The sequence below is a fragment of the Chrysemys picta genome, chromosome 4 (genome assembly GCF_011386835.1).
Source record: "Chrysemys picta bellii isolate R12L10 chromosome 4, ASM1138683v2, whole genome shotgun sequence".
Classification (NCBI taxonomy): Eukaryota; Metazoa; Chordata; order Testudines; family Emydidae; genus Chrysemys; species Chrysemys picta.
The window spans coordinates 18827047-18848836 of record NC_088794.1 but is presented as its reverse complement, the minus strand read 5'-3'; the positions used below and the strand labels follow the sequence as shown (position 1 = coordinate 18848836).

Below are 21790 nucleotides of genomic sequence, written 5' to 3'. Positions count from 1 at the left end.
GTTACAGTTTTGACTTGCTAATGCAGGCGTTTGCACTAGATATTTGGGTGGGGACTGGGAGAAGAATTTGCAGTGCAATCTTGTAAAGGATTTGCAGTAATTTTCTTTTTCTCTTAAGGGTGGACTCCTGGGTATGTCCATGTTGTTTTAATGCATCCTAATGAGAGGAATTTTTTTTCTGTATATGAAAACCCTTGAGTTTACAGAGTTGGGTTTCTTTTTCTGGATGTTTTAAAATATGGTTAGATTTGAAATGTGATAGGCAGTGAATAGCTTTTCAATTTTTTTCCCTTAGGGAATCTTTAAAAACCTCTGTAAAAGCATAAGAAGGTATATCACTTGCCAGTATTGTGGACCCTTGTTCACATCAATGCTTCATAGCTGTCTGTGCCAAAAAGCTATAATATTCAGGCTTCTACTCTCCATAAATTCACACTTCATACAGCTCTGGCTTTAACACCCTACATTTCCTGTGCATATATGGACCACTGTTCTGAATGTAATTGGCATTTGCAATGACAATAATTTTTATATATTCCAAAGAAGTGTGTGTTGCTGCAAATGAGCTTAAGGCTTGATCAGGACATCACATGCCCTCAGTGATAAAGAAGGTGGTGAATGTTTGTATAGTTTTCAAGATAATTTTTGTGGAAAATTATTCTTTGCTTGTGACTTGGCAAATTGTTGCTGGTGGGAAATCAACTGCGTTTAGCTTGTTGTCTAAAACTTGTTTGGTACATTGGTAGGGGAGGGGGAGATGGCCTTGGGGTTGAGGCAGAGCACTGGAAGTTGGAGATCTGGATATAGTTAGACTTGTGTTATTTGGTGCAAGTCACTTAGTCTCTGTGTAAAATAGTGACGTGTGAGCTGCTCCTCAAAGGAGTACTGTGAAGCTTAATTCATTAGTGTAATGATTTAATGCTTTGAGATCCTTGGGTGGGAGGCCACAGAACTGCAAGGTATTTTATATATGTATATTTTTAATTTCCCCTCTACCTCCTCTTATTTAATGAACCATAATCTTAACTTGACAAGCTAGTCAATCTAGTGGAATGTCAAAAGCCAGCTGGAGGTGCTGCTTCAAAAAGATGGACTCTGTCCTGTGCTCTAGTGGCTGGAAGTGAGATGTAGGTGGTGCATAAAACTCAGTAAATTAAAATATGCATGGAGATGTGATTCCCGCCCCTTGTTTCAAAATGGGTCAGGGGAGGGTTCCCTCCTCCAGCTTTCTGAAACAATGCACAAGGCACTTTCTTAACCTAGAGCTCTTGAATATTGTAGCTCAGATCTATTGAATGATTGGTCTGAGAAGGATTTAGAGTAGTAATATAATAAAAAAAAGCTTAAGGTTTATTTAGCTAGCCTGCCATCATATACTCTTTGGCTGTGATCTCATCAGCTCTTGCACCTGAAATTGGATCAGCTGTGGTCAGTATTGGAATGGAAGCTCTGTAAGAAAATGCCAAGGAGCAGTAGGAAGTACTATTGCTGGTTCAGGAAATGGCATTGTGTCTCTCTCTAGAACCAGGGCTCCAGCACAGTGATGAGGGGCACTGAACTGTGTGAGACTAAAATCCAAGGTTCTGAGCATTTTGTAGTTATTAAAAATACAGTTGTCCTAGTGTAGCAATAACTATCATGTTAATTGTGGTGTCTTGGTCAATTTCCAAATGTGATTAATTACATGGTGCCTCTAAATTGCCCCAGTAGTTACATATGGATGTTGATCTTCTTGTTTACTCTCCTTATGTTAAGTAGTGTTGCTAAAGGTATTTTACCCCTGAGGTGGCTGCAGCAGTGGTAGTTGAAATGAATCACATTTGTCATACTTGGATGCTGTATAAATTGCAAGGTGTTGTCTGTCTTGCTCCAGGGTGACGAGATGTCCCGATTTTATAGGGACAGTCACGATTTTTGGGTCTTTTTCTTATATAGTCTCCTATTACCCCCACCCCGTCCTGATTTTTCACACTTGCTGTCTGGTCACCCTAGTCTTGCTCTGATATGAGAAAATTCCTCTATCTTTGCTGGCATTTGAAAGCTTAACACCTTTTTAGCTGCATTCCACACTGGGATGATGTAAGGCAGCTGTGTTTTGAGACATCACTTAAAATCCTTAATCCACAAATAATGAGCTTGTGTGCATGTTCTCTAACCTAAAAGTTGCTGCTAATCCCTAAATTTGGTTTGAAAAATTCATTAACTATTTGGAGTTGGTTAACAAAAGACAATATTAAGAAGGGCATCAGTTGGTGATTAATAAGGTCATAATTACAGCCCTATGGTTGAGCTACTGAATGAACGTGATCATCAGATTGTGAATGTCTTGGAACCAAATGGATTAGTTAGTGGCAATTCATTGTTCTGAATTAATTTTGATGTTTACATGTTTGTTCCCTTGGTCCAGCAGCCATGACCATATCCCTTTTGGGGTGCAACTGTGCCCATAGGTGATTTTTTTTTTTTTTTCTCTTCAGACTGATTCCCCAGCCCGCAAGTGGCTATTGTGCAATCTCCAAGTCAATGTTGATTTGTAGCTTCCTCCCTGGAGACTAGGAGTATTCTCTCTTCTTTGATCTCTACCTTGTAAGGCAAGGATCATGCCTTGTTCCGTTTGTTTTAATCCAGCATCTAGCACAATATGACTGTGAACCTGAATGTGGTCTGTGGGTGCTAATGTAATATCTCTTTGGTGTGTGGATGTTCAAATCTTGGTAGATATGTAGAACTGTTTAAAATGATATCCCATTGAGCTGTAGAGAATGTGGCTTTCCAAATCAACTTCAGTGGTTTAATTTCCCCTATTTGAAACCTAGATGGTACATAAAACTGACAGAATTTGATCGTTGATTGTGCTTGTGTCACTGTCTAGAATAGCTCAGAACCAAGAGTGCCAGGCTCAGGTCAGACAGTCAGAAAACAGGGCAGACACTGCAAACTGGTTGGTATATTCTATAATTAAATTTTACCAAGCCAGTAACACACCTGCACTCCCACAGCCACAAACAGTCCCCTTAGGTTCTCCAGCGCATTTTACCATGCAGACAAACTAGACTTTGATGAAAGGTTATTAAAACCAAAAATCACCTCAAATTAGATTACTCCCAATCCCAAGGGATTGGTCACTTATCCCAGGTCAATGGATACTCTCGATCCCATACCCAAAAAAAAAAAAAAATGCTGGCAGCCAATCTCTCTAGTAAGCTAACTAAAGATTTATTTTCTAAGAAAAAGTGAGTTATTGAAAAGTTAAAGAAAGTAAAATACATTAACAGGTAAGTCCAAGTTTGTAAATCCAGAGAAGTAGTAGGCTGCTCGTTTTCCACAAATCTCGCAGGGTCACCCAAAATAACTTCGGGGATCTCTGTCTTACATCTGGAATGCTCCCTGAAAGTGTCCAAGTGGCACAGATATACGTGATTATTCTCTGGATCCGTTTTTATAGCTAGCTTTCCCCAAAAAACAATCTGGCAAGTGTTTCTGTCACAGCATAGGCTTTTTGTCTGTTGACTAAATGCAGATACCCATGCTTTGAAGTTAGCATGCTGCTTCTTTTTTACAGTTCCAAGACCCTAATCCTGTTTGATGGGCAATCCAATTACAGAAGTATACACAATGCATTTAGTTGCAGCAATCCAACCAATCTTTCATTAGTTTTCATGAAGCTTACACATCAAGTAAATTCTCACTAACGTATACTTTTGATCTAGGCTAGGGTAATAATGTAATGCGATTGTAAACAGATTATAGGTAAGTGAAGACAATAACATTAACATTTGATATCCACACACAAGTGAATTGTCCTATGCCTTTGATTTGAACTGGTCTGTCAGAGTCCCAATGCTTCCATGAGCTTCAGAATATTTTGCATTATGGGTTGATGGGAGAAGAGAGAACTTCAAGGCAATCCTCTTGAATAAGTGTGGTTGAGAATGGGTGTTGTCTTGGAATACAATACTGTTTAAATAGTGAGTTGAAATTCTCCTGAGAACTGGGGTGGAGTTTGGGGGTGGGGGTGGAGAACCCTGTTTCTCCATTATGTGTTTATGAAGATTGAGATCTACAGAGTTGGAAAGTGAGATTCCATGATTCCCGTATGGACCCTTTAATAGTGCAAGCTCCTCTTCTTGCCTAGATTGTTTTAATCCTTTGGGGTATAGCAGCCGGGTATGTCATGGAGCCTGCTTTCCGTGTCCGATTTGGACTACTGCACTTCTGGGTCTGATGGAGACCACCAAGATCATTTTTAGCATAAATGTTGGAGTGTAGACTTTGAGGGAAGAAAGGCCAATGCTCTATTTTTTCTCTTCTTCTTCCCCTTCTAATCTCCAGAGAGCATTTTATTTAATCATTTTGTGGAAAGCTTCTGTAAATAGCTTAAATGGTTGGGGCTACAGAGATCTCATACTGGAGTTTTTATCACCGCAAGGGTTCCACAACCATTTTTTCTCTCTCTTGGGAAAAGTCACATGTTAAAATAAATATAAATAAATATATCCCCCTATGTGAAAATCAAATCACTTGAAACAGTTCATTGTACTTAGATCTATTTTTTTCCCATAGTCCAAATTAATCCATGACAGGCGGAGAACATGTGTACATGGTCATGCAATCAACTGAGTAAACAGATCTAAACAAAACTAACAGAAGATGTTTGGCTGATGTTCCTATAGTTAAACACATCCCCCCACATGCTTTCAAATTCAATCTGCTGTAAAACTTGCCTTACTAATCTTTCCAAAGCAACTCCACCAACTTTCACATACATCCTCTTACTTTCTGTTGGGTAGAATTCCAGGTGGTTTTCTTGACCTGATGTTTTCCTTTTGCTTTCACCACTGCTTGAAATCAGCAAGTGACTGGTCTGTGAGTTGAGGTGAGCAACTGTAAGTGATGTTAGCTGTAATCTTAATTTTGATAAGGTCTCTTGAGCCACATAACACTTTCCTTCATGGGAACTACTGTGCTACCTTAAAAAGGTCTTGTTGAGATGGGACCCACTAGAAAATTGTTCCCCTATGGAAGGGGGAGTGATAAGCAATTATAACATACCTTGAGTTACCATCATCATCTTTAACCTTTTAATTCACCATCTGGTTAATAGACCTTTTTTGAAAGGTCCCTCCTGAGAATTTGAGATCTTATTCCTGATACTGTGTATAAACCAATTGCACAGAATGGAGTTACTTGCAGAGCCATCTTTTGTTTAATGTCCCATTGAGATCCGTCTTGGATTGGAGGTAGCAGTTTTCAGTGTCTGTGGAATTTCTGTGTAGCTCTTTTCAGAACTTGCCAGTCTCTTCATTTTGATTTAATTTTGTTTTGTTTCCATTTACCGATATGTATATATACGCATGCATTTGGGAGTTGCAACTGGGCCTTTGGATGTTTGTTTGCCAATGGCTGCTCAGTAAACTATGTAAATAAATAATGGAATAAAGTTTTCAATTATTCACTTTGACAGGGGTGAGTGGAATATCTTAAGATTTCCAGTTTGTGTATATTGCATTACTGTTTATATTTAAAATGTAAAACTACCTTTTAAGGGTTTTACAGTTAATCATTGTTTTGCGTGCATAAGTGATTCCATTTGTTTGCAGCAATGAGTTACTTCAAACTTCTGGTATGGAATTGCTTTAGAAGTCCTCTGTTTTTTCCTGCAGTTTTTGATAGTGCTAATCCTCTGAGCTTTGAATCTGTTCAGAATGTGCCAACTAAAAAGTTAGATCCCAGATGGGGGGACCCTATTGGGAGACTGGTGTAGTGTTAGATATGATTTCAGGATTTTTGTTGTTGTTCTTGTCTCTTATTTGGGCTCCCTACTAATGGATTATTAACAAGGAGGGGGAAAGAATACAGCTATTTCCTACTTCACTCCCACCCCCAGAAAAACCTTCCTGTGTGTCTAGTCGTCTCCAAATTAATCAAATGTTCTAAGGCTAAAATCTGAAGCTGATCAAAAGACTTAATTCCCTAATGGGTATCAGTTTCTTTAGAAGGGAAGAGAGCATGTTGTTTTCTGCTTGAGCTCATATAAGTAGGTGTGGCAGAACTCATTTTTTTAAAATAATTTCAATGGATGATATTGATGCTTATTTTTAAGCATTTGTTCTTAAATTTTCACTGTTGGGGGTGGGTGTGTGTGACGATCATTTGATAGTAGATGTTGAGATTCGAATAGTTAAAGCTTTATTACTGTTAACACACATTGTCAACATCACGTACAAGAAATACAAAGTAAATATCCTTAAATGAAACTAATAATTTCTCAAGCAGCATTTATCTTACTTTGTCTATCTGTACACTTCTCTTATCAATGGAAATATTTTTTCATCTGTTTGTCTGCATATGGTGAAATTGACACTGGTAACAAGCTAATCCTTCCACGCCTACTTACGAGCCTGTTGTCCTCAATCAGCTAGTGTTTATCCACCATGCTTGTTCCCAAATGATTTCTCTTCCCGTGGAGTGACCCCTATCCATCCTTCTGCCTCTTAATTTAATCAAGTTAAACAACTGGATTTAAAAAAAAAATCGCCTTGATTTTTTCCATTTCTGGCATTTGCTTTAAGACCATATATTGGGTAATTCCACCGTCTCCCCTTTATAAATTCTGAAGAAGGCAAAACCTAAACCCAGAATTCTGTGGACATTTGTAACTGTCCCTCTACCTTGCTTTCCCCCTCCCCACCCTCAGGCAAGTATGCTTATTGGAAGGATGAAGGTTGGAAAACAAAATCCAGGAAAAGGGTAAAGTGCTTCATAATTAGTTAATTATCCATCTTTGTGCATGGATTTACCTTTAGAGTGGACAGTTCAAATAGTTAAACAGTATTCCTTTTCATACTTAGGAAATCTGTGTAGTGTCTCTCAAACATAAGCAATATGAGGAATTTCTGAAATGGGATGTCTGAACTCTTCACTATTAGTTTCTGCTAACCTAAGAGGCTTTGTTCTCATTGCTCATGATTGAGAAATTATCAACTTTTGCTGGAAATAATCTTCTTAAATGGACATCTTTCTGAACTTTAAATACGTATGTTCTTGGAGGAAGCAGCTGGGAAATGTGGATCCCTAGCTCTAGTTGAGTAGGATTATTTTAATGTGCCATCTGTCAATTAGAAGCCAAATTTTTATTCTCTAAAAATGTATCCATCAATGGGAAGGTGACCAAGAAACAACATGGAAACCGGAAGCTGGTATCTGATGCATTACAGATTTTTCAATATCTTTGTAGTCAGGATTATTTAAAAACTTAGAATATTGAACACAGTCAAAAATATAGATTAAATTTCTTTGTAATGGTTTCAAACAGGTACATTTTGTGCTGTCATCAGCTATATGTACCAAGGACTTGATCAAGGCATTTTCTTGTATTCCTCCACCCTCGTCCATATAACAGATGGCAAAATTTGGAGCTGGAGCATGACCCCAGGAAGAATCCAATTGACAGCTTGCATTAATTCCTGCAACGTATCCTTGCCATAACTGCTTGTAACCTGTAGCGACTAGAGATGGTCTAGATTAGTGGTTCTCAAACTTTTGTACTGGTGGCCCCTTTCACATAGCAAGCCTCTGAGTGCGATCCCTCCCCCCTTATAAATTAAAAACACTTTTTAAAAAAAAATATATTTAACACCATTATAAATGCTGGATGCAAAGCGGGTTTTGGGGTGGAGGCTGATAGTTCGTGACCCTCTATAATAACCTCGTGACCCCTTGAGGGGTCCTGACCCCCAGTTTGAGAACCCCTGGTCTAGATGCAACCATACCCGATATTTGTAGAAACTGGACCTGCGGCTTGGACTTGTATTTAAACACAACAGCTTTGGTCTTCTGTAAAACTCATTTTGGTTCAGGATCTCCTATTGCTTATGCCAGTCTTACCTCTGTGGACTTTAAATAGAGTCAGGCCGATGTAAATCAGGAATAAAAGAAGGCAAATCAAGCCCTAGTCACCCCTCCACCATTCAGACATTCATTGCAACCCAGTGTGCTATGCGCTAGGGAATCAAGACTGTGAAAAGCCAGCACTTACGACCAACTTCAGTCATGAAATAAAGCATTTAGGATGCTTCCACATATTCTTTCCCCCTCCCCACCACTAGTTCTGAATTTAGCAAATGCATTTATTCCAGATTCTATTCCTTGCTCTGGTAACCCCATGACAACCAGAATAATTTTAAAATTCTTCAACATTCAGTTTACTTACTCTCATGTCTCTGCTTCTCCACACCCCTTCTTTTTGTAGTTAAATAGTAACATAGTGGGAGAAATTTACTCAACCACATTCGCCTACCTAGTTATATTGAAACATTGTTCTTCTGGGTCTCCTTGGATTATCTACTTCGGCGTCAGTGTGGGGAGGATGTATCATTCATCACTGGAAGATCAGTTCTTCATTGATGGGTTTGTGCAAAACCTCTGTGTCCCTTCCAGTTTGCATGTCCTGGCTGGCTTTAGTGTCTCACACTGATACTTGCATATTAATGTCAATTTCAGTTTTTATACATTCATTTGAATTAGCTTTGGGGTTTGGTTCACAATCGCCATGCTACAGTTAGTTGTGATAGATCTATCTTGGATTGTAGTGGTGATGTGGTAAGATTAATGCTTTGAATTTTGTAATGCCTTACTTCTGAGGAACTGTCCCTTCTAAACGTTGTGTTAGCACTTTGATGGTATGAGTATTATCTTCATTTTACAGATGAGGGCAGTTACTTCTCACCGGCAACGTAAATATTTACTTTGTTGCTGTTGCGCTCTAGGGCTTGTGACCCAGAAGTGCTGCCTTGAATCACTAGTGTGAGAGCTAATCATTTCTTGAACAAGTCGAAGCAAGGATTTGGAATTAAAAACAAAACAACACTACTTCCTTTGCAAGTCTAAATATAAAATGATCATGTGTTTACAAGAACAGGCATTATTTGGGAGTGCAGCTTGTACTCTGGAGTCAACGTGGGTATGATGTTACAATAGTACTGTACAGTCTGTGACAAGTCTAGATAAGAATTAGCGATTGGCAGCTTGGTAAGAGTTTAAGCGTTTGGAGAAATAAGCCTACAACTTGTCATTCCTAAGCACTAGGAGTGGAAGCAAATATATATGTAAATGTGGCTTGGGGGAGGGGAATTATCCTGAACTGGATAAGTCTGGCTCCAATGTGTACATTTCTGTATGCTCCAGCACGTTCCATGGAATAATGCTGCAAGTCTTGGTTGTAAAACATAAGCAGTAAAACCTCTGTCATTGTTTTGAGGTGGGTGGCTTTTGCTTCCTTCTCTCCTCCAGGATTCTAATAAAACGTGGGGGAAGTCATCCGATGGCTGTGTTCCAAAAGCAGAAGAAATGTGGCTGTTAATAAAAAATAAACCTGAAATTAAGATTGGGCTGTTTTTAAGGCTTTCAGTAGAAAAGCATGTTTGTATTGCCACTTCGTCGAGCATGCTGGATTTTGGGTTGTGTGTGAAATTGAACCTTACTTTAATTGTAGGGAGGAAAGGGAACCCTTCAGTCTTGGAATGGACACACATTAGGCAGGCCAGTCCTCGCTTACAGGCAACCCCCCAGCCGGAAGCAAATACTCACCAGCAACTACACACCACACCACAGAGACACCAACCCAGGAACCAATCCCTGTAGCAAACCTCGTTGCCTACTCTGTCCCCATATCTACTCTGACGACACCATCAGAGGACCCAGCCACACCATCAAGGGCTCATTCACCTGCACATCCACTAATGTTATATATGCCATCATGTGCCAGCAATGCCCCTCTGCCATGTACATTGGCCAAACCGGACAGTCCCTCCGCAAAAGAATAGATGGACACAAATCGGACATCAGGAATGGTAACCTACATAAGCCAGTAAGTGAACACTTCAATCTCCCTGGTCATTCTATTACAGATTTAAAAGTCACTATCCTTGAACAAAAAAACTTCAGAAACAGACTTCAAAGAGAAACAGCAGAACTAAAATTCATTTGCAAATTTAACACCATTAATCTGGGCTTGAATAGGGACTGGGAGTGGCTGGCTCATTACAGAAGCAGCTTTTCCTCTCCTGGAATTGACACCTCCTCATCTATTATTGGGAGTGGACTACATCCACCCCGATTGAATTGTCCCTGTCAACACTGGTTCTCCACTTGCGAAGTAACTCCCTGCTGTCCATGTGTCAGTATATAATGCCTGCATCTGTAACTTTCACTCTATGCATCTGAAGAAGTGAGGTTTTTACTCACAAAAGCTCATGCCCAAATAAATCTGTTAATCTTTAAGGTGCCACCAGACTCCTTGACATTTTAGTCGAAAACTTCCTTGCTACTGTTTCTGAGATCAATCAAAGCAGGAGTTTTTATCTTGGAGAGCCCTTGATCTTATTGTGGTCTATGCATGGGGGAGGGGAGAGAGAAGAGTAAAGCCATGTGGCATGTTGGGGGAAGTAGTCTTAAAAGAAAGCTTTGAGCTGGCTTAATGAGCCCCATCTACAACACAGAAGGCATTGATTTGCTGTCTTTTTTTTTTTTTTTTTTCTTCTTCTCCTGGGATGCTTTAAGCACAGCAGAGGGCAGGAATTGGTGCATTCTGTTCTGTGTATAGGAACACTATCCAAAAGGGATGGGGGCATTCATAAAGGCAGGCTAGCTCAAATAAAGTTGCTGTGTAAATGTTTGTGCACACAGAATGTCTTGAGAGGGGAAGAAGGCTCGTCTTGAGGAAACCAGGTCTCAGTGCCACTCAGATTTGGCCCGGTTGCTGTAATGCCTGGGGAGCCGCCGGGCCCAGCCAGCCAGACACGAACTGCTGTTGTGGGGTGAGTCCGGGGTTGGCTTGCTCTCCAGCATCCCCCACTACCACCACCTGCCCAGAGCCTCCCCTTTGCACTGGGCCAGGATTAGAGTTGCAGTGCCGAGACGGAAGGTGCTCCTGCCCCCTTGGTCCATGCGCCCTTGGTGGGGTGGGGAGGTGGTGGCAGAGGAAATGGATGATGGCCTGTGACCTTGTATCCCGCTCCCCAAGTAGTTTAGACTTTGGGTGGGTTGCAGAAGAAGACAAAATACAGGTGACAGGTTGCCTTGGTAGAAAGTTTGGAATCCACTAAGCTTGAGCTCTGACTATACCAGGTTTCTCTTACTGCAGTTGGATAAGAGCTGGCAGTCCTGTAGCTCAACTTCATTAACTGTAATGGTGCGCTCTGGCCTGCCAGCCCATGTTTTTTATATTATATATAATAAAATCGCTAAGATTTTATTTTTGTAAAATTTTAAAACTCAAATTTCCTTGCCAGTGCTGTCATTTGAAAGAATAACCCAGGCAACTCTCACTCATCCTTATGTACTTTTAATTTAAATAAAAAAATCCCAAGCCATGGCTGAATGGTAGATGCTTGGCTGACTCTTGTCTACTTTGGGGAATAGGAATAGCTTGTGCTGGGTGGCAGTCATTCCAGACTTTATTCAGAGACAGCTAAAGTGCTGAAATACTGAAATCTTTAACAAGCAGTTACAATTATTTTGGGATCCCATTTATTTCTATAAAATAAACTGACTTAGACAAGTGTGAGGCTGCAGATTTGCTTATCGTGGTAGAAATGGTGGCACATAAGCAGCTCCTGGCATCTTGACTCTAAGAAGGTAACCGAAAAAGCAGATTAACTCTAAACCAAGAGAGGATTTGATCTACAGGAGTAAAGTGGTGAAGTGATGAAATTTAGACAGCGCTATTAATTTTGAGGCTTATTTTTTTCTTCTTCTAATAACTTTCAATAATAGCATCTTGGCTTCCATTCTCTTTCTTAATCTAAAATAGTGTTTTTCTGTCTACATTTGGACAAGTATTTTCACGCAAATTATAAATAGCAGAGCTTTATGATTTACAGATGGTGAGAGCTTACAATTTGATTGTACTTAAAAATGCTAGAAATTGTAGCATGGAAATTAGTCTTTGACTTTCTTTAGCTGACTAATTCCCCGTGTACACCATTCTCTTCTGATTTTTTGAGAAAGGTAGCTCAGTTTCTGTCAACGTTGTAGCTGACTTAGGTGCCCCGAACTGCCTGTCTCTGAGTAAGCAGATCTTTTTGGTTTTTTTTCTCCAAAGAGGTAAGGCTCAATCAATCAAAATGTTTCTGTGGCATTGACATGTTTTATAAGGGCAATGAAAATGGCAGCAGCTTTCTTGAGAGGGTAAATTCATCTGCTTACTTGCCATTGGATTTTAAGTTGCTAATACAGGCATTTCTCTAATAATTAGTCATGAGTATTCCTTTTCTGTGTGTGTGTGTGTTTTATAAACCAGGCAGAAACTAGTGTTTCTATAATAAGAACAATGACCTGAGATCTTGGTTGGTTTGACGACCATTCAAGCAGATCTTCTAGTTTATTTTAATTTTTCGCTTTACTTTAAAATTGCCATGTGTACTGAAGGAATATATAAAACGTTGCTGAGGAGAGAGCAATGTCAAGCTTTCTAAGTACTGATGAATGTACTTAAGAACTCTATTGCCAGTTGCATGCTATGGCTTCTTTATATGGATGCAGTTTTCCACACATGGTGTCTAGACACGTGGTACAATAGTGAGCTTGTAGCATAGGATGTAGACGTATCCCCCAGACTGCCGATTACTTCATCATGGATCCTTAGAGTAAAGGAACGAACTGTGTGGCTTTAAAAGGCTCTTTATCCCATATTAGCCTCCTATCTGTTTCCAGTTTGAATCTATGTGGTCGCTGATGGTGACTGAAGGGGTGTCTGTCTCCTCCTCCCAAAAAGTCTTGCACTAGTGGTAGAAACAGTGCTAATGCAGACAAGTTGCTAGTGAGGAAGTGTTTTAACCCCAGGATTATTTAGCTTGGCTCAGGGCAGGTCCAGAGGACACAGTAATAGCCAAAAAAGCCAACAGTCATTGATGGCTTGTCACTTCTGGCACTACCTCTGGTGGAGGTGCACCATTGGTAGCATCAGTGGGACATCTTAGGGGAGAAAATAGCTAGTGTAGACAAGGCCTTCAGGACAGTTACCTTGTGGCTGTTCAGTGACCGGTATGAAATTCAGTAGTAGGTCTAAGTTTCTAGTGTACACCACTGTATTTTAGGGGCTAATTGATCCACCTCCTTGTTTCCCATCTCAGCAGAGGCCAAAAAGTCAATAAATCTCTGACTCCTAGAAGTGATCTATCCAGGTCACAGGGAACCATAATTTGCAGGACACCTTTGAGAAAGCTTTTATTGTTATCGGTAGAAGCTTTTATATGGTGCCCATCACTGTTGTATCTAGGTGCTTGTAAAATAATAAAACTCAGATAAGCAAAGCACCAGGCTTCCCTGATAGTGCTTAATCAAAATGGGAAGTTCTGGGGGAGAGAGGTGCATCTTACCACTAAACAATGTACTTGAAAGACATAACATGTCAGAGTTCTCAAGAAACTGAAGTGCACTCTTTTGTTTTCTTGGGTATTCCAGAACAACTAGTGACATACAATAGACCACAATTCGCTGCAGCAGAATTTACACTCTCTCTAAAAGTGTCTGAGTTAATGCTTAAACATATTTCTGTAGGGAGTAAATTCCAGAGGCATGGGCCTGCTGCCAAGAATACCTGGCGCCTGCAAGCTTCACCCATATGCCATAACTGTTTCTGTGGATAATAGGGCTTCAGTCCTCTGGGCTGTTGAACTAGCACTGATTCCACTTAAAATAGTTCTCTAGACTGAGATCAGGACTGGATCGTGGGTTGGAGAAACATCCTGTAAACTACCAGATGCAGTTCTTTAATTTAAACTAGTGGTTCTCCATCTATTTACCATTGTGGGCCACATATGCAGCTCTGTGTTGTGTGGGCCACATCCACACAATATATATACTACCTGTATGGCTCTGAGGATGTCACATGGGCCGCAGCTGTGTGCTAATTGGGCTGCAAGTGGGCTGCAGGCTGAGAACCACTGATCTAAACAGGTGCTTGGTGGTAACCTCAAGTCAGTCAGTGGTAGGCTGCTATGCAACCAACTGGTATCTTGGAATTCTTGTTCATCTACCCAGTTCTGTTGGTGGAGTGCAATATCCCAAATTCTTTTTTGGCAACCACAAGTATGATGACATAGCTGCTACTCCCAGGGTGCTTCTCGTCATTCCAGATAATCCTCCTGGAAATTTTAGAAACAAAAAATTAAACTGCGCAGAGAATAATCGCTGCCCTGCTTTATCCAAAACCCTGGGTGACTGTTATCAGTTTGGAGCTGGGAATGTTTCAACCCACCTTTCTCTTGAGTTCGGTTTAGTGATGCCTTTACGTTCACCGCTTTAAAGCGATACACTTTTGATCATTGTTTGATGCATGCAGTGACTTACGGTGTTTAGCTGTACTTTGTCAGTGGTTCCTGGGGGGATGCCCGAGTTCAGAGACATGAAGTTGTGAGCCCTAAAGGAATGAGAGCCTCTTGCTCTCTTGCAGGTGGCTTGGATTGAAAAGAGAATATTAACGCAATGAGGAGATGTTTGGCCATTGATGTTGATCTTGAGTTTTTTGAGGTTTTTTTAGTGTGGTCTGGTTTGTAGAGTTAATACTTCAGACTGTCCTCCAAGATATTACTCCATTGATACATGCAGCCAGACTCTCAATTATAACCAGAAAAAATGACCATACCTGTCGCATGTAGTTTCAGCTTTACTAATAAGCACATGTATTCTCTGAATTGCAAGATTTGGAGTAGGAGAAGCTGCGTAATGTATGGATTGATCAATACTTGTGGCTCTGTCAACTTTGACTTGGAACCTGTGTAAGTTTCTTGAAAGCTATAATAATTTGCTTTCATCTTTGTGCTTTGTTGGATGTGTTTTGGGTTTTTTTGTTGGCTTTTTCTATTTCTTCAGGTAGGTTGCTTACTGTATTACAAAATTTGTTTTCCATATTCTGTTAAAATGCCCAGTGGATTTGTCCATGGACAACAACAAATCACAATATGTTTAACTCTTTTTCTGAACATTATCAAAAACAGCTTTCGGCCCCTTTGATACCATTTGGTTTCTTTTGTAAACTAGTTTTGGAAGGTAGTTGTTTGCCTCTTTCCTCACCATGCTTTCCTTGATGAAACGTTGACCCTCTGATGTCCCTGCCCCCCCTCCCCAACTGACACAAAGGGGTCTGCTTCACCACAATTAGCCTTTTTAAAAAAAAGTCAGCATGCTTCCTGTATATCTGTCTGCTTAGTAGGCTACTTACGCTGTTTGCATGTGATATCTCAGTAGGACTGTCTGCAGAGCACTACGGGAAGATACTGAAATAGGAACAAAAGACTTTGTAAGTAAAGAACTGAAAATTGCATCTGGAGCAGGGGGGAGAATCTTTGCCACTGCAGAGAGGGAGGAATAATTACAGCCTTACAAAGGTCACATGATACAGTAATGATCGGATGGAAACTTAACTTGCTTTGAAAGAAAATGTGCTTTCTGGTGTTTCCTCCTGGCGTTGAAATGCTTGTTTTCATTTTTGTTTTGTTTCATGCTGTGGTCTGGGTTCCATAAATGCCTCCTGTGAACTTCCATCACTTGTGGAATAGAAGTGAAGAATCTGAGGATGAACTGAAAATGTGCAAACAGCTGCTGCCAAAGGCTGTCTCGCTAAGGCCTAGTCTACAAATGGTTTTACTAATGGTGTGATGTTAAACCTATTTAAATGGTTTTATCTTTGCATGTGGACAAGCCTTAAGACCTTGTCTAAACTAGACAAACTTGCAAGTTTGTTTTTGTTCCAGCAATGATGCGTCTGCACTCTTTGCTACCAGTGATTTCAAGTGCTAGTGCAGAAAGCTACAATGCTATTATATAACCTACTTTGACCATATGTCAAAAGACATTTGAGCCATGCTCTCATTGGAACCATTGCTGAGAAACAGGTGGTAATTTTCCTATCAGAGATGCTGCACTCTGCTAGTATGTTTTCACTGCACAGTTAACTTGGGTTAACCTAGCCTGGGTGCAAGAATCCCCACCACAAACCACACCTGTTACCGTGTGCTTACTGTTTGTGTTGCCTGTGTATGTCTGTGGGCGTGTCCCATTGTTCGGGCTGCGATATTCTAGGGTTAGTTCATGGTCAATTTGTAGGAGAACTTGTGTGCCTTCCAGGGCAGCTGTGGGAAGGGCATTGGAGGACTCTCGACACTCAAATGACTTTAGCCTGTGTTCTCAATAGAAAGTGGGTGGCTTCCAGTCTGAGTTTTAAGTGGAGCCTGAGTTCTAACCTATACCTCTACCCATGTAACCTAGTTCATGCTTTAAGCACTTCTAAATGTGAGTTGGGGGTGGGAGGGTGGAAATGAAGCTAAAATGTGGGTAAGAGCCCAGGTTAACTGTGTGGTCAAGACACCCTTTATGGCTATGTCTACACTGCAGGCTAGGGGTGTAGTTCCGCTGCTTGGTTACACACATTGACGGTAGCTTGAGTATAAATAGCAATGTAGTTTCAGTAGCTTGGGTCGCAGCAGTGCAGGCATGGCTGAGCTGCACCGAGCACAAAGCCTGCCTGAAAGTTCTGGGTATGTACTAAGCACAGCTTGGCTGTGCCTCTGTTGTTGCTACCCTTGCTACTCATGTGTATAAATGAGCAAAGCACTCACTCCGCCGGCTTGTAGTGTAGACAAGCCCATGAGACACGGTGAGGTTTTAAGAGTTTGCATTTATGCTAATGCTTTAGTTGGAGCTGGAGATTTATACTACCATAGATGTCTGCTTTGTCTGAATAGATTGTGACCTGCAAAACACAGCACAATTTTTTTTTTGCTGCAGATAATGTACACTTCAGAGTAATAGGAAAAAATGAAGGGAACCTGATACTTGTTGCCTGAAACTTGGAGGCCGCATTCCTGATGCAACAGGTCCCAGGACAAAACTTTAAACTCTGCAGCTGGGAAGCAGATTGTATTCGTCACTCCAAAGAATTTAGTGTTGAGCTCATTTCCTGCCCCTTACCCTGATAATATTTCCTGCCTGGTATGAATCTTCCTCATTGTGCTGTTGAATCCCAGTAGACTCCTCCCCCACTTTTACCTGTTTCAATTTGGCTATAATGCCTCTGGAGTTGGTCTGATCAATACATATGTAACTCCCATTATTCCTGCTAGTAGGAGTTAGTTATGTAAATCACTTCATGCATCAATGGAAGAAAGACCCTTCTGCTGTGGCCAAGGTCTCTTACTCAAAACACACTTTCACATGTGTTCCACCTTCATATTTATTTTGATTTAGAGCCAATGAAGTTTGAAACCATCATTCCCCCCCGCCCCCAAATTAGAAGAAAATAACTAACCAGAAGATACCAAATCAAACAACCCAACAAAACTCAACTCACTTCTAAGTGTTAGTGTTTTTTATCCCTTCCTTCCCAGAAGCTTTGGTTAAAAGTTGGGCTTTGCAGCATGCTCTAAAGGTCAACCGATATGGTCAATTTCAGGGAGGGACTCGGTTCCAAAATAGAGGGCATCTCCTGGAGAATGTACAACAGGCAGCTCCCTTTCTTGTACCAAGAAAGCTATACCAGCTTGAGTGCCTCTGGCCACAACAGCTGTGACAAAACAGCGAGGAGGGAGCTGGTCTTCTGGGGCATTGTAGGTCAAAACGAACACTTTATACTCCATTCTGAAACAAGATGATTAGATCCTAGACTATTGGTGTTCCACGCTCCCAGCAAGGTATGTTTTATTAACTGCAAAATGCTGGATTTATCCTCATTTTTTTTCTAGGTTGATTTCAAGGTGTAATCGTTAAGGTGGCAAAGCGTGGGTTACAGTAGCACAGTCCACATCTGAAATAAGGGTTGCTAACACCCCTCACGCGTGGTTGTTGTATGGTGTGTTCTTTGTCACAGCTGCTGTGTGATTGTCCAATGGCACTTTGGTGTCCAGCAAAGCTCTCTAATTGTGAAGGCCAGTAAAAAATTAGTCTCTCACTCTTAGCTGAAGGGGCAGTTGTAATTCTCTACAAATCTGGTGGCTTCTCCTAATTTATAAGCATCAGGTCTCAGGATTGAGCTTCTGGCAAGCTAGCCCACATAGATACCCCAGTCTCTTCCAAACACAGTTGAGGCATTCAACAGCAGTGGTTGGATTTTTTGAGGTGAGACTGATGGTACTGCCACTACCTTCAGTTTAATAACTCTGAATCTTTCTTCCTGACAGAGGCCTTGCTGTTATCCTTTCTGAAAATACATTTTGTCCACACCAGTAAGTATACAAATGTATCTCTCCATTTTTAAAGAAAGGAGAAGCATTTCTAAGTGATCATTCATGTGAAATGTAGTCAGGGTATGAAATACAAAGAGTGTACTGGGGTTGCTACATCCGCCTTCAGGAAGAGTCAGATGATCTCGTAAATGGTTCAGCATTTAACCAGCCTGACCTGTGTTCTTTCTTATGAGAAGGTTAAATGGTGCTTACAGAATTGTGTTCTCTCATTGACAATCAGAGTGAAAATAAATGCAGCTCTGTGAATAGACAAAGGGTGGTCTGGTGTATGGGGAAAACAGCCCCCCCCTTTTGCTTCTAGCTCAGTGGGCTTCTCAATGCATTCTTACTATGTGAAACCTCACTCAAATTCTGGTAATTTGACAGTAATGATATTAAAAACTGTTGACCTCCATGTGTTTAGCACACGTATGCTGCTATTTCTGCAGTACGGGGTGGTTTTTCTGCAAACATTTGAAGATCAGCCTTTTAAAATCTCTCTCTTTATGGAGCCTTTAGTTGCTTGGGGAAGGTGGGGGTGTGGAGTTGAAGTAGCACATAGAAATTGCCTGGTTTTTAAATACTCTGAAGAGCTCTTGAACTAAACCTTTTCTTAATTTATTTTTAAACTTTATCACCTTAACTTTTAAATCTCCTTTTACACTTGAGTTGTATTCTCACTTTCTTCTATGCTATAGATTGAGTTCAGGAACCCAACTACAGTATGTAACTTTTTCAATTATGTTACTAGCCAGAGAAGCTCAATTGAGATTTGGCATGCTGTCATATTAAGGAATCTGATTATAAACACATTGCATAATAATTAACATTAAAAATTGAATGTATTTTTTAAAACGTATTGTCCTTCCATTTTTGTTTTGCTTTCCTTTATCCTAAGTGAACTATCTATTTCACGTTTGTCCTATAGTTGGGCTGGGTGGACAGACCTCCCCTTCCGTCTACCTTCATACAAGCCACAGGAGAGAAGCTGCACATGTTGTACTCCAGTTCTTGGGTGCTGTAGCCTCTTTGCTACTGTGTGTGTTCCTCCCCCACCAACCTCTGCAGGGTATGAGTTTAACGAGAGGACCTGGATAGTTACAGATCCTTGGTTACATTCTCTGGCTCCCTTGCTCTTCCTTCAAACTGAGCTCTGTCATAGGGTGAGCCCTCCATCCTGCATGTGGCAGTGGCCAAATCACACAAGTTCCTGTAGCCTTTTGCATCATAAATTATGTAGAAGGGGGAAGATGTGACACTTCGCAGGAGTAGGGTTGTGGGGCACCTGCTCTTAGCATGAGGAACCCTTGTCTGTGCCTGCCATACATCTGTTCCCCAACTCCACAAAAGCACTTTAACTCTAAGGCTTGCAGGCCTCACTGTTATTTTACAGTTTAGCGATTGACACACCTGAACCTTTGAGCCTTCCAGGCTCCTCACTCGAGTGTCCAGCCTCTGATCCACTGGACACTCCCAGTATTCCCAGATTCATCGCTTCCAAAGCAACAGTGCTCCCCAGCTAACCTGTTCCAACTCTGATTACTGCTCCAACACACAGTGCTTAGATATATTTATAGTGAAATCTGGTATAAGTTTATGTAACAAAGCACAGAGATTCAAGTAGTAATGAATAGAAGTATTGTAAACAAATTAGTTACATATAAAATTATATCCTGGATTCTAGAACCTTTACTTAATTAATAAGATGCTCTCATGTCTTGTAGAATGCTGCTCACCCAAAACCCTTGCAGCGCTTTGCAGCCAGGTTGGCTGTGATCCTTCTTTCATGGTGAAGGATCCAGTGTCTCTTTGCACTCCCAGATATACCAGAACAATTCTTTGTCTGTAGTCATAAACAGGACACGCCACTGCTGTTTGTTCATATAAACTTCTTCTCTTGTAGATTTTTGAATCTCTTCTTTTGCCTGTGGCTCCGTATGCACATACACCTGTGGTGAAGCTCCCTGTACACAAATGGCCAAATGGGGAGAGGTGTCTGCTATGTCCTGCCTGAAAGGAACATGTCTGAGCTATATCACCACCTGGTGACTTACCTTAACTCCAAGACCCTAAGAACATGACTTTTAGTATAGATATATAACTCCTTAAATATTATCCATGTGTATGTTTCACAATGATCATGACTACCAGTGGGCTATTGGCTCTCGGTAGGGATCTCGCACGTCACCCTTTGTGACCCCCCGTAAAAACTCTGTGCACCTCCTATTCTCTTGTCAGTTGGCATCAATGGGTCCCTGGATCACAGTAGGCAGGATTAGATTAATAGAGTCTGAGGTTGGGAGGGAGGGGCCATTGTGATCATCTAATCTGACCACAGCAGGATCTTCACATGGTTGTCCCTTTCAGCCTTAAAGGTTGTGAGTCCTGCTAAATACTTAGTACTACTGCTTTCCTACTTCTTATTACTGCAGTGCTGTAAAACAAAGGAAAATGTCAATGACAAGAACATGTGTCTAAATCCGGACACCCAGGGTCCCTCTCGGGACTGGCGCTGACTGTTCTCTCCATGAAGGTTGAAGGACAGTCCGCTCCTAAACTGGAAATGATGGCTGATACTTGTGCAAAACACTGGTGCCATGTTCTCTGTTTACGGGAGTTTCATTGAGAATCACAGGATAAATGACCCAGGGTACCAGGAATGATGTTGGCTGTTGAGAGACCATACCGCCAATATGGCTGTGCCATATTCGTTAAGCCAGGCATCAGGATTGTATCCACCTACAAAATGGGAGAGAATAATATTGAGCATCTCACTGTTGAGCTTGACCAGATCTCCCTACTATCCAAGGAACCAGACACACCTTTTAACTTCTGACATGCCCATATGACTTTGCATTGTCTGCTGTTACCAACCAATCGTCACTTGGCAAACACCTCTGGATGCACACAGTGATTCAGACCTCCTAATGCCCTTCTCCATTGAGGAACTGGATGCCAGCATCAGCAACCTGAAAACGGGGGAAGCAACAGGCCTAGATGACATCTGAACTGAGCAGAGCAAAAATTTTTGCCCACACCCCCCCAAGTGGCTCCTAAGTATGTTTAGTTATCTATCTTGTTCAGCTCCAGATATGAAAAATCTGGCAACAAGCCAAGGTAGTGGCTCTCTTGAAGCCTGGCAAAGAACCCTCTGATCCACAAAGCTTTTGACCCATCTCACTTGTGTGATACTTTAAAATTGAGTGTGTATTACTACGTTGCCTCACACCAGTTATTGATTCACTTCTTATCAGTGTACAGGCTGGTTTCCGCCCAAGTTGGTCATGTACTAGACAGCTTCTGAATCTGACTGAACACATTGAAGATGCACGTGAAAGGGGATTGATTACAGGAGCGGTGTTCGTTGATCTTTCAACTGCCTACGATGCGGTTAATCATCATGGGGACTTTGCCATTGTTCTCTGTGTAACCCCACTGAGTACTATGGCTTTTAAAATTGCTTTTTGTGATGCATGGTACACTTCATTGTCATACTCTGACATATTTGGTGGGCAATTTCATCAGCTGAGATGTTAAAATGTCAGCCCATCTTTGTATTGTCAGTCTAC

General features: G+C 41.1%; 1 protein-coding gene across 7 annotated transcripts in view; it reads left to right on the top strand.

The window, feature by feature from the left end:
- The window catches only part of SRGAP2 (SLIT-ROBO Rho GTPase activating protein 2), a 202064-nt gene that overhangs the window by 3776 nt on the left and 176498 nt on the right, over nt 1-21790 (top strand). The window contains exon 1 of one of the 7 annotated variants that reach the window (XM_065594597.1): nt 1446-1580. The exons of the other annotated variants lie outside the window; for them this stretch is intronic. Coding sequence (XP_065450669.1) covers nt 1544-1580 — 37 coding nt within the window. The 5' untranslated portion in view covers nt 1446-1543. Of the gene's footprint in view, nt 1-1445; nt 1581-21790 lie in introns of those variants that run through there. 7 annotated transcript variants of the gene reach the window in all.